This window comes from Stegostoma tigrinum, chromosome 12 (assembly GCF_030684315.1).
Source record: "Stegostoma tigrinum isolate sSteTig4 chromosome 12, sSteTig4.hap1, whole genome shotgun sequence".
NCBI classification, from domain to species: Eukaryota; Metazoa; Chordata; class Chondrichthyes; order Orectolobiformes; family Stegostomatidae; genus Stegostoma; species Stegostoma tigrinum.
Window position 1 is genome coordinate 45,438,546 of NC_081365.1, and position 16,444 is coordinate 45,454,989.

The 16,444-nt window shown below is 43.1% G+C and overlaps 1 protein-coding gene across 2 annotated transcripts in view; it reads left to right on the forward strand.

Annotated features, from left to right (window-relative positions):
- srpx (sushi-repeat containing protein X-linked) overlaps nucleotides 1-16,444 on the forward strand; it is an 84,316-nt gene that overhangs the window by 20,276 nt on the left and 47,596 nt on the right. For both annotated transcript variants that reach the window (XM_048540935.2, XM_048540936.2), the window contains 2 exons: nucleotides 4,708-4,899; nucleotides 8,767-8,943. In XM_048540935.2, the coding sequence (XP_048396892.1) occupies nucleotides 4,708-4,899; nucleotides 8,767-8,943 (369 nt within the window). The remainder of the gene's footprint in view (nucleotides 1-4,707; nucleotides 4,900-8,766; nucleotides 8,944-16,444) is intronic.

A 16,444-nucleotide genomic window follows, 5' to 3' on the forward strand; every position in this document is an offset into this window, starting at 1 on the left:
TGAAATTAATTATACAAAATTAGTTCATATGAATGAATGGAACAGTGTATGCTCAGTGTTATGGCCTGTGTGAACAGGAAGTGGTGGTGTAGTGATAATGTCACAGGACTGATAATCCAAAAACCAGACTACTATGGACCCCACAATAGGCAGCAGGAAATTGAGAAATAATTTGTAAGATTTCATTTATCTGTAATAATAATGTGGTGGTAATAGTAGGGCATTTTAATTTTCTAAATATAGACTGGGAGTGCCATAGTGTTAAGGGCTTAGTTGCAGTGGTGTTTAAGTGCGTCCAAGAAAATTTCCTGATTCAGTGTGTGGATGTACTAGAGAAAGAGCAAAATATGATCTACTCTTGAGAAATAAGGCAGGGCAGGATACCAAGGTATCAGTGAGGGAGCTGTTTGGGGTCAGTGACCACAATTTATATTAGTTTTTAAATAGTGACGGGAAAGGATAGACTAGTTCAAAAAATTGAAGCTGTAAATCGGAGGAAGGCCAATTTTGACAGTATTGGGCAAGAACTTTCCAAAGTTGAATGGGGGTGGAAATTGCCAGGTAAAAGGATGGCTAGAAAAATTGAGATAACAAGAGTCCCGAGCCACTATGTTCCTGTTAGTGTGAGGGGCAAAGCTGGTAGGTGTAGGAGATGCTGGATGACTAGAGAAGTTGAGGTTTTGTTCACGAAAAAGAAGGAAGCATATGTTGGATACAGACAGCAGGGATCAAGAGAATCCCTAGAAGAGTATAGGGGGATAGTAAGAACTGCTGATGTTGGAGTCAGAGACTGGAGGAACACAGCAGGCCAGGTGGCTTCGGAAGTGTAGGAAAGTTGACGTTTCAGGTCGGGACCCTGCTTCAGAAGTAGCTTTGAAAATACCGTTAAGGAAATTAAAGAGAGTCTACAAATATATTAAAGACAAAAGAGTAACTAGGGAGCGAATAGCCCCCTTAAAGATCAGCAAGGCCACCTGTGTGTTGAACCAGAGGAGATGAGTAGATACTAAATGAGTATTTTCCCTCTGTGTTTACTGTGGAAAATGACACATAAGCTAGAAAACTTGGGGAAAATATGTCCATTTTACAGAGGAGGTGGTGTTGGACATCTTAAAATAAATGAAGATGGATAAATCCCCAGGACCTGATCAGGTTTACCCTAGAACCCTGTGGGAAGCCAGGGAAATAATTGTTGGGCCTCTTGCTGAGATATTTGTTTCATTGATAGTCATGGCGAAGGTTGCAGAAGACTGGAGGTTGGCTAACGTGCTGCCAGTATTTAAAAAAGGTGGTAAGGAACAGGGGAACTATGGACTGGTGAGCCTGACATCAGCAGTGGGCAAGTTGTTGGAGGGGATCCTGAAGGACAGGATTTATCCGTATTTGCAAAGGCACGGACTGATTAGGGATAGAGATCATAGTTTGTGTGAGGGATATTGTGTCTCACTAACTTGATTGAGTTTTTTTGAAGAAGTAATGAAGAGGGTTGATGATGATGATGAGGGTGATTTATATGGATTTCGGCAAGGCGTTCAACAAGGTTCTTCCTCAGGGTAGACGGGTTAGCAAGGTTACATCATGTGGAATACAGGGCAAAGTAGCCATTTGAATACAGAACTGGCTTGGAGGTGGAAAACCAAGGGTTGCTTTTCAGACTGGAGGCCCGCGACCAGCAACGTGCTGCAAGGATCGGTTCTGGATCCACTGCTGTCTCGTCATTTATATAAATGATTTTGGATGTGAACATGGGAGGTATGATTAGTAAGTTTGCAGATGACACCAAATTTGGAGGTGTAATCAACAATGAAGAGGGTTACTTCAAGAGTACAGCAGGACCTTGTTCAAATGGGCAAATGGGTCAAGGAATAGCAGATGGAAGTTTAATTTAGATAAATATGACGTGCTGCATTTTGCAAAGGCAAATCAGGGCAGGATTTATATATTTAATGGTAGGTCCAGAGGACTGTTGAACAAAGAGACCTTGGAATGCAGGTTTGTAGTGCCTTGAAAGTGGTTGACAGGATAGTAAAAAAGGTGTTTGGTAAGCTTGCCTTTATTGACCAGTGCATTAAGTATAGGAGTTGAAAAGTCATTTTGCTGCTGTACAAGATATTAGTTAGGTCACTTTTGGAATACTGCATTGAGTTCTAGTGGCCCTGTTGTAGGAAGGATGTTGTGAAACCTGAAAAGATTTAGGAGGAAGGTGCTGGGATTGCAGGGTTTGAGCTATAGGGAGAGGCTGAATAGGCTGGGGTATTTTTTCCTGGAGCGTTGGAGGCTGAAGGTTGACATCATAGAGGCTTATAAAATCATGAAGGGCATGAATAGGGTAAATAGACAAGATGTTTTCCCCAGGGTTAGCGGGGGTGGTGGGAGAGTCCAAAACTAGACTGCATAGGTTTCAGGTGAGAGGGGAAAGGTTTAAAAGGGACTTAAACAGCAACATTTTCATGCAGAGGGTGGTGCGCGTGTAGAATGAATTGCCAGAAGAAGTGTTGGAGACCACTTAAATTACAACATTTAAAACAATCTGGATGGGTACATGAATAGGAAAAGTTTAGGGGGATATAGGCCAAAAGCTGGCAAATGGGGCTAGATTAATTTAGGATATCTGGTTGGCATGGACGAGTTGGACCGAAGGATGTGTTTATATTCTGTACTACTGTATGACTTTATAAGATTTTTTGAAAAGATTGTGTTATGCAGTGAAGAGTAATTGTGATTTGCATGGATATTTAATTGGAGACATGATGATATCTTCGAGGAGAGAACTAGTATTCAAATACAGACTATAAGAATGGGGCATTATGAAGCATTTGGTTTTAAAAGTGAAGTATAAATATGAACAGGATGCTAATACTTTATTCAAAATTTACTATTTTCCATTTCAATATTTTTAAAAACTTTTTGGAATGGGGTATCACCGGCAAGTCCAACATCTGTTGCTCACCCCGACTTTCCTTTGAACTGATTGGCTTTCTGTGTTTCAGAGTGCAACTAAGCTTTAACTTGAAAGGGGAAGGATTTTAAAAGAGACCCAAGGAACAACGTTTCCACAAAGGGAGGTACATATTTAGAATGAGCTGCTAGAGGAAATGGTAGAGGTGGATACCATGACAACATTTAAAAAACACCTTGACTGGTACATAAATAAGAAGTTTTTAAGAGGGATATGGACAAAACACATGCAACTGGGACTAGTTAAGTTTGGGATATCTGGCCTAAATGAAAGGGTTGGACCAAAGGGTCTATTTCTGTGCTGTATGACACTATGACTCTATCAACCAAACTGTTGTTGGATTTGGACTACATGTGTAGACTAGACCGGGTAAGGATGGCCCATTTCCTTCCTTAAGATGATATTTGAAACCCATCTTTGAAAATGTGGCCCCTTGGTTCCTTTTTGTATCTTTCCCCGCCCACTATTAATTTATGCCCTCTAGTGTTGGGTTCCCTTGCCCTGGGGCAAAGATCTTAGTTATTCACCCTATCCATGCCCCTCAAGATTTTATAAACCTCTACGTTTACCCCTCAGCCTTCGATGCTCCAGGAAAAATAGCTCCAGCCTTCCCAGCCTCTTGGCATAGCTCAAACTCTCCAACTCTGACAACATACTTTTGTAAATGTTTTCTGCACCCTTTCAAGTTTTACAATATTGTTCCTATAGCAGGAGACCAGAAGAGAGCACAGTACTCCAAGTGGCCTTGCCAATGGCCTGTGCAGCTGTAACTTGACATCCCAATTCCTGTACTCAAAAGCAATGGTCAGTAAAAGCAAATGTACTAAACGCTGCCTTCACTATCCTGTCAACCTGTGACTCCACTTTCAAGGAACGATGAACTTGTACTCCAACGTCTCTTTGTTTAGCAACACTCCCCAGGGCCTTACAATTAACTCTGTAAGCCCTGCCCTGATTTGCCTGTCCAGAATGCAACATCTCTCATTTATCCAAATTAAACTCCCTCAGCCCATTGGCCATACTGATCGAGATCCTGTTGTACTCTGAGGTAACCGCTTTCGCTGTCCAATACATCACCTATTTTGGTGTCTGCTGCAAAATTTACTAACCGTACCTCCTGGGTTTGCATCCAAATCATTTATATAAATGACAAAAAGCAGTGGAACCAGCACCAATCCTTGTGGCACCCCCGGTCACAGGCCTCCAATCCAAGAAATGCTTCACCACCGCTTCTGAGGAAGGGTCACTCGGTGCAAAACGTTCACTGTCTTGATTTCTCTCCACAAATGCTGCCAGACTTAGTGAGTTTTTTCCAGTAACTTTTATGTTTTTGCCTCCACCACACCACACTCGATCTCCTACCTCCAGGCCAATTTTTAAAACATTTTTCAATATCTAAGATGTAAAATAAGTTACTTTAAAATGTTAATGAAACTATGTCCTCCTGAATGTTTGTTTTCTGATTGCTTGATATCAGCGAGAGACTGCCATCGACTTGATGGGTTGAATCGCATCCATCTATAGTGATTGTACAGCATTAAGAACAGCTGTTATGTGATTAACCAACTTTTCAACAGTATTATTTTCTATTAACCAGTTGGATATGGGAACTGCTAACAATGTTTATTCTTCCACAGTGGAATAGGCAGGTTATTGTACATGGCAAGCTGCCTGAAACAGTAAGTATTGAGGATGGATTTGAGCAATCAAGATGTTAGCTGTACATTTATTATTATTGCTGTTTACAGATATTCCCAGGTGCGCTCCTCTAAAGATCAAACATGGTTATGTCCATTGCAGAACACCACACGGTGGATATTATAAAAATGTACAAGGAACAACGTGTGATATTTCTTGCCAAAAAGGATATGAAATTCATGGAATTAGCCACGTCCACTGCCTATCAAACAGACGTTGGTCACAAACAGTTAGTTGCAGAGGTAGGTGATACTAATTTACTTGTTTTGTTGAGGGAACGTGATGGCATCAGAAAACTGTTTGTTTATTTCATGGCATAATACATAGGAAGGTGAACGACTGACACAAATAGTAATAAGCCAACTTTGCTGGACGTTTTGGATAGTACTAGGCTCCAAAACATCAAAATATTTTCCTCATACCTCCTTTTTATTCATTCACTAAGTTATTTAATGCCCCAATAAATATTTACTTAAAATCTTCAGAGAGATGTTTGATAGTATACAGTTGGAAATTTTGTACCTCCTCTTACTTGGGAATCCCAAATACTGTTGCCAAAAATGAGTCCCACACTATCAGCATCCTGGGGTTACCATTAACTAGAGACTCAGTTGGACTCACCATATAAATACACTGGCTCCAAGAGCAGGTCGCAGCTGGGAATACCGCAGAAGGTAATTCACTGCCTGACTCCCTAAAGCCTGTCCACTGTCTACAAGGCACAGATCAGGAGTCTGATGGGATAATCCCCAAATACCAGATAAGAGAAACTTGACACTATCCAGAACAAAGCAGCCCATTTGATTAGCACCACCATCACAAAGATCCAAACCATCTACCAACAATGCTCTGTAGTAGCAGTGTGTACTATCTACAACATGCATGATGGAAATTCTCCAAAAATCCTTAGACAACATCTTCCAAACCCCACAGCAACTTCCATCCGGAATGATAAGGACAGTAGATACATGGGAATACCACCACCTGAAAGTTCCCCTCCAAACCACTTGACATTCGAGTCAAAATTCTGAAATTCTCTCCCCACCAACATTTGTGGGTCTAACTGCAGCGCATGGACTTCAGCAGTTCAAGAAGGCAGCTCACCATCTTACCCATAGAATCCCTACAGTGTGCGAACAGGCCCTTCAGCCAACATGCCCACACAGACTCAGACATTCCACCCAGACCCATTCCCCTATAACTTGCCTAATCTACACACTCCTGAACACTAGAATACACTTCCTCTCACCCACCTTCCTGCAAAAATGCCATCCCCTATTCTCAATTCCTCTCGCTCTGCCGCATCTGCTCCTGAGATGAGGCATTCCACTCACAGACATCCCAGATGTCCTCGTTTTTGAAGGACCGTAACTTCCCCTCCACGGTGGTCGAAAACACCCATGATCATGTCTCTCGCATTTCCTGCAACTCATCCCGCACACCCCCTCCCCACAATAACAGCCAAAACAGAATCCCCCTTGTCCTCACGTAGCACCCCACCAACCTCCGGGTCCAATGCATCATCCTCCTCCGTCTGTAATCTGACCCCACTACCAAAGACATTTTTCCCTCCCCACACTTATCTGCCTTCTGGAGGGACCACTGTCTCCGTGACTCCCTTGTCGGCTCCACACTTGCCACCAGCCACTCCCCGACAACTTTCCCTCCACCGCAGGAAGTCCTACCCCTGCCCCTACACCTCCCCCCTCACCCCCACCCCAGCCCCAAGAAAACCTTCCACATCAAATAGATGTTCACCTGCACATCTGGTGATGTGGTATACTGTATCCGCGGTTCCTGATGTGGCCTCCTGCACATAGTGGAAACCAAGTGGAGGTTTGGAGACAGCTTTGTAGACACTTATGATCAGTTTGCAACAAATGACGGCACCTCCCAGTTGCGAATCACTTCAGCTCCCCCTCCCACTCCATGAATGACATGTCCATCCTAGGCCTCCTGCAGTGTCACAGTGATGCCACCCGAAGGCTGCAGGAACAGCACCTCATATTTTGCTTGTGATCTCTGCGGCCCAATGGTATTAGTGTGGACTTCACAAGTTTCAAAATCTCCCCTCCCCTGACTGTGTATCCCAAAACCAGCCCACCTCCTCCCCACCTCCCTAACCTGTCAGTCCTTTCTCCCACCTATCCACTCCTCCCACCTTAAGCCCCACCCCCACCTCCTACCTACCAGCCTCATCCCCGCTTACTTGACCTGTCTGTCTTCCCTGGACTGACCAACTCCCCACCTACACTCACCTTTACTGGCTCCATCCCCTCCATTCTTTGATATGTCCGTCTCCTCTCCACCTACCTGCTCCTTTATTTATCTTCCATCTGCCTCCCTGCGATCTCTATTTATTTCAGAATCCCCTTGCCCTCCCCCATTACTGTAGAAGGGTCCAGACCTGAAACATTAGCTTTCCTGCTCCTCTGATGCTGCTTGGCGTGCTGTGTTCATCCAGCTCTACACCTTGTTATCTTAGACACTGGGAGAAAATGCACAATCCACACACAGTCGTCTGAGGTTGGAATCGAACCTGGGTCCCTGGTGCTGTGAGGCAGCGATCCTAACTGTGGTACTGTGGCGGCACGGTGGCTTAGTGGTTAGCACTGCAGCCTCACAGGGCCCTGGGTTCAATTCCAGCCTCGGGCGACTGTCTGTGTGAAGTTTGCACATTCTCCCTGTGTATGCGTCGGTTTCCTCCGGGTGCTCCAGTTTCCTCCCACGGTCCAAAGATGTGCAGGTTAGGTGGATTGGTCATGCTAAATTGCCCGCAGTGTTCAAGGATGTGTAGATTATAGGGGAAGAGTGTGGGTGGGATGCTTCGAGGGGCGGTGTAGACTAGCTGGGCCGAAGGACCTGTTTCCACAACTGTGGGGAATCTAATTTAATTTAACCACTGAGCCACTGGGCTTCTCAAGGGCAACTAGAGACAAGCAATAAAAATTCTCGCCAGCCAGCAATACCTGTGTGCCATGAGTGAATAAAAGAACAAGTGATTTGAATAGCAAATTATTCACATTTGGTCGGAGGTTACAAGTGACCTGTGGAGACAAACAGAAAAGAAACTCTTACAGTGAGATACTGAACGAATATTGGAATCAGGCGATCCTATCAATAAGGCTGTAAACAGCAAGAATAGTAGGCTGTTTGGCCCCCACAAGCCTGCTCTACTATTAAATAGCATCAGGCTCATCTGACATTCCTCATATTCACTTTCTTGGCCTTGATTCTCCTACTGATCAAGAATCTGTCTATCTCAACCGTAAATATACACAAGGAACATGTCTCCATTGAGTTCCAAAGACTGTCAACACTCAGAAGAAATTCCACCTCCTTTCAGTCTTAAATTAGCACCCCTTAGTTATGGGACGGTGCCCTCTAGTCCTGAACACGCTATGAAGGGAAGCATTGTCTCAGCATTTACCTTGTCAAGCTCCTTAAGAATCCTCTAATTAAATGATATCACCACTCATTATTCTAATGTCCAGTGAGTCCCAACCGGTTTAATGCTGATAATACAGTAAGCCCTCCATACCACGGATTATCCTTGTAGACCTTTTTCTGAACCACCTCCAAATAAAATGAAAATTATCCTTTTATATAAGGAGATGAAAACTGCTCACAGCACTCCAGATGTGGTCTCACCAATATCTTGTACGGTTGCAGTAAGACTTCCCTACTTTTGTACTCCAACTCCTTGAAATGAGGGCCCATGTTCCATTAAGTCTACTGATTACCTGCAACTCTTGTGTGCTAGCTTTGTGTTTTCATGTGAAAGTAACCCCAAGACCCTTTTGTGTTGCAGCTTTTCTGCAGTTTTCATCATTTTAAATAATACTGTTCATTTCTTCTCCCTTCCAAAATGAACTACTTTTGCATTTTCCTACATTATCAACTTTTAACCTTATTTAACCTATCACTAACACTCTGTAAACTATTTGTAGCCCTCTCTCTACCTGTCTTTCCACCTATTTTAGTGTCATCTGCAAATATGGCAAATGTACATTCACTTCCTTCCTTTGCCTTTGAAACACATTCATTGTCAGGAAGGTTGGATTTAAATAAAAAAAGTTCTTCAACTTAATATAATTTTTTTGTTCCAGAAATACGCTGCCCAAAGTTTTCATTGCCTGTCCATGGAGGTGCAAGGTGCTCTGATGGAGCATATTTTAACTCGAGGTGTGAGTTTTACTGTACTCCTGGATATCAAGTTAAAGGACAAAAAAGTGTGGTTTGCATGCACAATAAAAGGTGGAGTGGAAAGGAACCATCTTGCCTTGGTAAGTTTTATTCATGAAATAAAAACTGTTTATATACACTAGTATAAAACTGTGGAGTTGTTTAAAACTGCAAACAAACTTCCTAATTTAAGAAGTCAAAACTTTTATTACCACCTTAAGTGCCAATTTTCTTGCTGTTGTTGGTTTTTTGTCATTTTTCATGTCTTAACTCGATGTTAACATTTCCTTTGCAATCATTTATTATTATTTCCTGCTGTAAACATTTTCACTTGTTTCAACCTCATTGCCTCTCCTTAAAAGTCCTTATTCTTTATGACACAAGCAAATATTGCATGTAACCTTTTCACTGAGAGAGCATCATTCTTTCCCTGCTCAAAGACTTCTCATCCTCAGTAATTTCATTCTCATCTTCAACTGGGCATGACCTCAGCTTACTGCTTTCCTGCCCTCCCTTATACCCTACATTACACCCTATCCTCCCTTTCCCGACATGTGGACTCCTTGACTAGATTTAAGGGCTGTCTACTCAGTCTACCATCTGCCATACCCTCTGCACCAATTGCATCATGTTCAAGGCTATCTGATCTCTGGTATGCCCCTCTACTCTCACCCTTCTCTAGGTCTCTCCAAATACCATAACCTTAATGTCCCCTAGCGAGTTTTGAGAAGATTTGTAGCTCAGGTTGAGGTTCTGGATGTAAGTTTGCTCGCTGCAGTCCAAGCATGGCATTCCAACCAGAACTCCATCAACAAACACATTGATTTGGAGCCCATCTATCACCCTCTGAGAAAAAGAACAGGAAATGACATCACCAACCCAAGGAAACTTAAACAGACAAATAGAAAGCGAGACATAACACCAGCACTTCACCGGAGGCTCATTGATGATGTTACCTAGAATGGTGACAAAATGTCTGAAAATGAACCTTCCAGCTCAGCGAGCAAACTTACATATAGTGTCCCCCTTAGACATTTTTCTTCCAAGTCACTTAAAATTGCTTTAATTTCATAACTGTCTAGCCTTTAGTTCTCTTTTCACAACAGCAATGTTGTAGTTACCAATCTACTTCAGCACACTGTCAGCTTTACCAGACTCTATTAAAATCACTGTTTTCCCATGCCCTGGTCATGTTTCCTAGTATTGCACTCATGTTCATTTATTTAAATTTAAAGGATGCACATTTGAAATGTTAATCCTAGATAACTGGTCCAGCCATTGATTGTCAGATCTAATTAGATCCTGCTGTCTCTACTGAAACTTGTCACTATTGCAGCATCATTCTGGAATGCAAATATAACCCATGGCTTCGCCTCACTGCAAAGTATTTTCTTGAACTTGGTCCCCTGCTCTCTCCATTCTCGCCCCCAATCTCGAGCGCCAGGAGAACAATATTGTCATAATGAGTGGAACTATTTGCTCAGTTTCCTTTGCCACTCCCTCATTGCTATGGGCTATCAAACTAAATTTCTCCTCCGGTTTCCCCTTTTCTGCCAGTGATCCCTGTTTCTGTATTGTGTATTGTTGAAACTGCATTCATGTTGGAGCCATGACTTAAAATTAATTAAAATTTCTACATTGCATTTGTTATTTCTCGACATGGTCTGTTTCAATGCTTATCTAGTCAGTGTCACATCCTCCTCTCTCCATAAACTTGGATCCATTCCAAACTTATCTATGCTCATCCTAATTCACAACAAGGCTAGTTTACTTAGCATCATTTCTGTACTTGTTGTTCTAGATTGACTTCCACTCCAGAAATACCTTCAGTTTAAAATTCGCACCCTTGTTTTCACTATGGTCTCACTGTTCCCTATTTCTGTCACCACCTCCAGCTGTACAATCTGTGGTCCTCACTCCACCAATAAAACACATCCCAATATCTCTAATTCTGGCCTCCTGCACTTTGATTTGAATTGGTCCACTGGCAGTGCCCATGCCTGAAGCTAGCAGGGTCCAATGTTCTAGAATTTTATCCCTAACCCCCTCCACCATTTTGTCATTCTCTCCTTTAGGAAGTAGATTAAAACTTAACTCTTCAGCCGACTATTTAATCAACTGTCCTAAAACTCCCTTAAATGGTTCGTTGTAAAATTTATTAACCTTGTTGCATGACTTCATCTAAGTACCGGGGGACATATCATTAAAGGCTATATATGAATGTAAGAAGTTTTAACATCTTCCTGAAACATGGGAGAAGAGAACTAGGTCTAATATGTAACTTTAATCTTAGCATTCACAACAACGCAGTATTTCCTGAGTACTATACTGAAGTAGTAGCCGAGAGAGTGTGTTAAGATCCTTTTGTGTTCAGTTTGAGCCTGCTAAATTCTACAGACTACATTTAAGCTGTCATAATGTGATGTACGTACAGTGAAGATAAGATTAGTGGCTGTTGGGTCATAGAAACTGGCCAAGGCTTGTGCAGATTTAAAAGATAATTTGCTTGTTATACTTGTCAAGTTTAAGTATTGGAGCAAAGCTTAGCATTAGTCTGTCAAGTCAGGAAAGCAAATTAGAAATATTCCCTCAAGTTGTTAATTTTAATAAGTTTCAGTTGGATGCTATTGAAATAATTACTGAAGTTCTTTCATAAGATTTATTTTTGTTTGTCAGATGTGAACATTGCTGGCAAGGCTTGCATTTATTGCCTGTTCCTAATTTTAGCTTCAGAAGAGGATTATTACTTCAAAGGGCTAAAGATAGTCATGCACCACAGAAATGGAGCATTTAATCCAATCCATCCATGTTGATCAGACATCCCCCCCCCCCCCAATCTAACCTAGCCCCTTTTTAGTCAGCATTTGGCCCACATCCCTCTTAAACCCTTCATATTCATATACGCATCTAGATGCCTTTTAAATGTTGTAATTGTATCCACCTCCATCTGGCAGCTTGTTTGATAGATGCATTACACCTCTGCATGGAAAATGTTACTCCTCCAGTCCCTTTCAAATCTTTCCTAACTCCTCTTAAACCTATGCTGTCTAGATTTGGATTCCTCCAACCTAGGGAAAAAAAAAATCACCCAATTCAAGCCCCTCATGATTTTATAAACCTCTATATGGCTACCTCAGGGTCTCTGGAACTCTTAGGAAAACAGTCCCAGCCTACTCAGCCTCGCCCTATAGCACAAGCCCTCCAGTCCTGGCAACGTCCTTATAAATCTTTTCTGCACTTCCAAGTTTAATAATATCCTTCCTACAGAAGGGCAACCAGAATAGTATGCAGTATTCTAAAAATGGCCTCACCGATGTCCTGTATAGCTGCAACATGACATCCCAACTCCGATACTCCATGCACTGACAATTGAAGGCAAGCATGCCAAATGCCACCTTCACGAGCCTGTCTACCTGCAGCTCCAATTTCAAGAAACTATGCAGATGAATTTCTTCTAGGTCTCTAGGTGTTCTAGGCAACACTCTCCATTAAGTGTATGGTCCTGAGTGAAACCCCATCTGTCACTCCTCAGCTCACTGACCCATCTGATCAAGGTCCCGTTGTACTCTGAGATAACCTCCTTCGCCATCCACTTACATCAACTTACTTACCATACCTCATGTATTCTCATCCAAATCATTTATGTAAATGATGAAAAGCCGTGAACCCAGTACTGATCCTTGTGGCACACCTGTGGTCACAGGCCTCCAGTCTGAAAAACAACTCCTCCTCCTCGTTGTCATCACCATCACCATCACCATCATCATCACCCTTTGTCTCCTACCTTCAAGTCAATTTTGTATCCAATTGGCAAGCTCCCTCTGAATTCCACCCCCACCCGTGTAATCTGACCTTACTAACCACTCCACCACGTGGAATCTTGTCGAACATTTGTTGAAGCCCGTATTGCCTGTCTACCCGTCTGCCTTCTTGAATCCTCTTTGTCATCTCTTCAAAACACGATTGTCCATGCACAAAGCCATGCTGATTATCCCTAATCAGCCCTTGCCTTTCCAAATGCATGTAAATTCTGTCCCTTAGAATCCCCTCCAACAACTTACACACCACTGACATAAGGCGGACTGGTCTATAGTTTCCTGGCTTTTTCTTACAGCCTTTCTTCAATAATCACACCACATTAGCCAATCCTCCAGTCTTCAGGGACCTGACTTGTGGCTATCAATATCCCTGACTACCCAACAGAAGATCAAGCATTGCTCTTTCTCCAGTAGGCATGTCCACTTATTGAATAAAAATGCTTTCTTATGTACACTTAACAAATCCCTCCCCATCCAAGCTGTCAACACCATGACAATCCCAACCTACATCTGGAAAATTCAAATTCCCTAACATTACAACCCTATTTTTCTTACAGATATCTGAGATCCCCTTGCATACTTGCTTCCCAATCTCCTGCTCAATATTGGGAGAGAGGGAACTATAATCCAATCCCACCAAGGTGATAATCCCTTTATGTCTCAGTTTTTTTCCAAGTAACTTCACTGGATGATCTCCCAGGAATATCCTTCCGAAGTACAGCAATAATGTTTAAGGGAGGTGATGGCCTAGTGGTATTATCACTGAACTGTTAATCCAGAGACCCGATAATGTTCTGGAGAGCTGCGTTTGAATCCCACTACAGCAAACGGTGGAATTTGAATTCAATAAGTATCTGAAAATAAGAGTCTAATGATGACTGTGAAATCATTGCCAATTGTCAGGAAAAACCCCATCTGGTTCACGAATGTTCTTTTAGGTAAGGAAACCGCCATGCTTACCTGATCTGACCTACGTATGACTTCAGATCCACAGCAATGTGGTTGACTCTGAATTGCCCTCTGGGTAGTTGGGAATGGGCAATAAATGCTGTTTAGTTGATTTGAGTTTCTACCTTGATGAGGAGACTTAAGATAAATCTGCATACAACAATCTGCTTTGAAAATACTGCTCACATTTTGACAGCTATGACCTATCCTTCAAATCTTGATAATCTTTTAACGGCTTGGTAATCAAGAATCCATCTACTTTCACTTTAAAAATATTTAAAGATCATGTATTCACTGCCTTTTGAGGAAGGGAGTTCCAAAAGTACTCATTAACATAGTTCCACATGTACAGAGACCAGTATGGTTGAGATAAATTCTGGAAGTGACTGAAGCAATCCACAATGTTCTAAAGCCATCGACAATATACTAAATAAAACAGCTCTCAAAATTCTTTTTTAAAAAAAATATAAAGTTGCTCTATCTCCCAATTTTAACATTGTTTGTTTGACAAATCCCAGGATCCAGAATACTTTCTGGCAAAAATGTTAATCGGTTCTTCAATGGGCCATGTCTTAACTGTGTACTAAGTTTTCTTGAAATTCATTTGAAGTGTATTGATTACAGACAAACCGACTAAAGAGTGAAAACATTACTTCAGCCACCTTAAGTGGCAGAGATGACAAAAGTTGGGGAGGTTGCCTTTCAGAAATTACACAAACTTAAAATAAGGACAGTGAATGATGATTTGGGAGAAAGTACTGTTAAAAGTGATGGTAATCACGTCAAGCCACGAAACTGTTTTGATTTATAAAGGAACGCAAGACAAATGTTGAGAACAAACCATCAGAGAAGACTTTGGTCTAGGCAGTTAAAAACTTTGTTTAGAAAAAAATAAATTCTGTGGAATATATTAAATGTAGCCAGAGCGGTGAGCAACGAGAAAGATTTGGTTGTAATTTTAACACATTTAAATTCCATTCACTTAACTACATTTTAAAGTTCTTAGGGGCCTTAGTGAGGCACCGGTTGTTGGCAGGACCATGAATGGTAGGATGAAGGAAGTGTGTAAAATGTGAGGCTGGATGAACACAGCAGGCCAAGCAGCATCTCAGGAGCACAAAAGCTGACGTTTCGGGCCTAGACCCTTCATCAGAGAGGGGGATGGGGTGAGGGTTCTGGAATAAATAGGGAGAGAGGGGGAGGCGGACCGAAGATGGAGAGAAAAGAAGATAGGTGGAGAGAGTATAGGTGGGGAGGTAGGGAGGGGATAGGTCAGTCCAGGGAAGACGGACAGGTCAAGGAGGTGGGATGAGGTTAGTAGGTAGATGGGGGTGCGGCTTGGGGTGGGAGGAAGGGATGGGTGAGAGGAAGAACAGGTTAGGGAGGCAGAGACAGGTTGGACTGGTTGTGGGTGGAGGGGAAGAGCTGGGCTGGTTGTGTGGTGCAGTGGGGGAGGGGACGAACTGGGCTGGTTTAGGGATGCAGTAGGGGAAGGGGAGATTTTGAAACTGGTGAAGTCCACATTGATACCATTAGGCTGCAGGGTTCCCAGGCGGAATATGAGTTGCTGTTCCTGCAACCTTCGGGTGGCATCATTGTGGCACTGCAGGAGGCCCATGATGGACGTGTCATCTAAAGAATGGGAGGGGGAGTGGAAATGGTTTGCGACTGGGAAGTGCAGTAGTTTGTTGCGAACTGAGCGGAGGTGTTATGCAAAGCGGTCTCCAAGCCTCCGCTTGGTTTCCCCAATGTAGAGGAAGCCACACCGGGTACAGTGGATGCAGTGTACCCGGTGTGGTTTCCTCTACATTGGGGAAACCAAGCGGAGGCTTGGAGACCGCTTTGCAGAACACCTCCGCTCAGTTCGCAACAAACAACTGCACCTCCCAGTCGCAAACCATTTCCACTCCCCCTCCCATTCTTTAGATGACATGTCCATCATGGGCCTCCTGCAGTGCCACAATGATGTCACCAGAAGGTTGCAGGAACAGCAACTCATATTCCGCCTAGGAACCCTGCAGCCTAATGGTATCAATGTGGACTTCACCAGTTTCAAAATCTCCCCTTCCCCAACTGCATCCCTAAACCAGCCCAGTTCGTCCCCTCCCCCCACTGCACCACACAACCAGCCCAGCTCTTCCCCTCCACCCACTGCACCCCAAAACCAGTCCAACCTGTCTCTGCCTCCCTAGCCTGTTCTTCCTCTCACCCATCCCTTCCTCACACCCCCATCTACCTACTAACCTCATCCCACCTCCTTGACCTGTCCGTCTTCCCTGGACTGACCTATCCCCTCCCTATCTCCCCACCTATACTCTGTCCACCTATCTTCTTTTCTCTCCATCTTCGGTCCGCCTCCCCCTCGCTCCCTATTTATTCCAGAACCCTCACCCCATCCCCCTCTCTGATGAAGGGTCTAGGCCCGAAACGTCAGCTTTTGTGCTCCTGAGATGCTGCTTGGCCTGCTGTGTTCATCCAGCCTCACATTTTATTATCTTGGATTCTCCAGCATCTGCAGTTCCTATTATCTCTGAAGGAAGTGCGTGATGTGCAAAAAGACAGAGTTGAAGAAATGCAGATTATTTGGAGGCTTGTTGAGGGGTCAGTCCATGCAAGGCATATAACCCAAATCTGTAAGTTTAGAGAGATGCTGTGAGCTAATATAATTTACTGAACACAGAGATGATAGGTAATTGGGATTTAGGATACTGACGACAAGGTTTTGCATGAACGGAATTTTATGGAGAATGGAGTCTGGCCAGAAGAGTTTTGGAATATTGTTGCCTAGCAGTGATGACAGCAGGAAGGAGTATATTGGTGGAAAATAGGGAGAGAT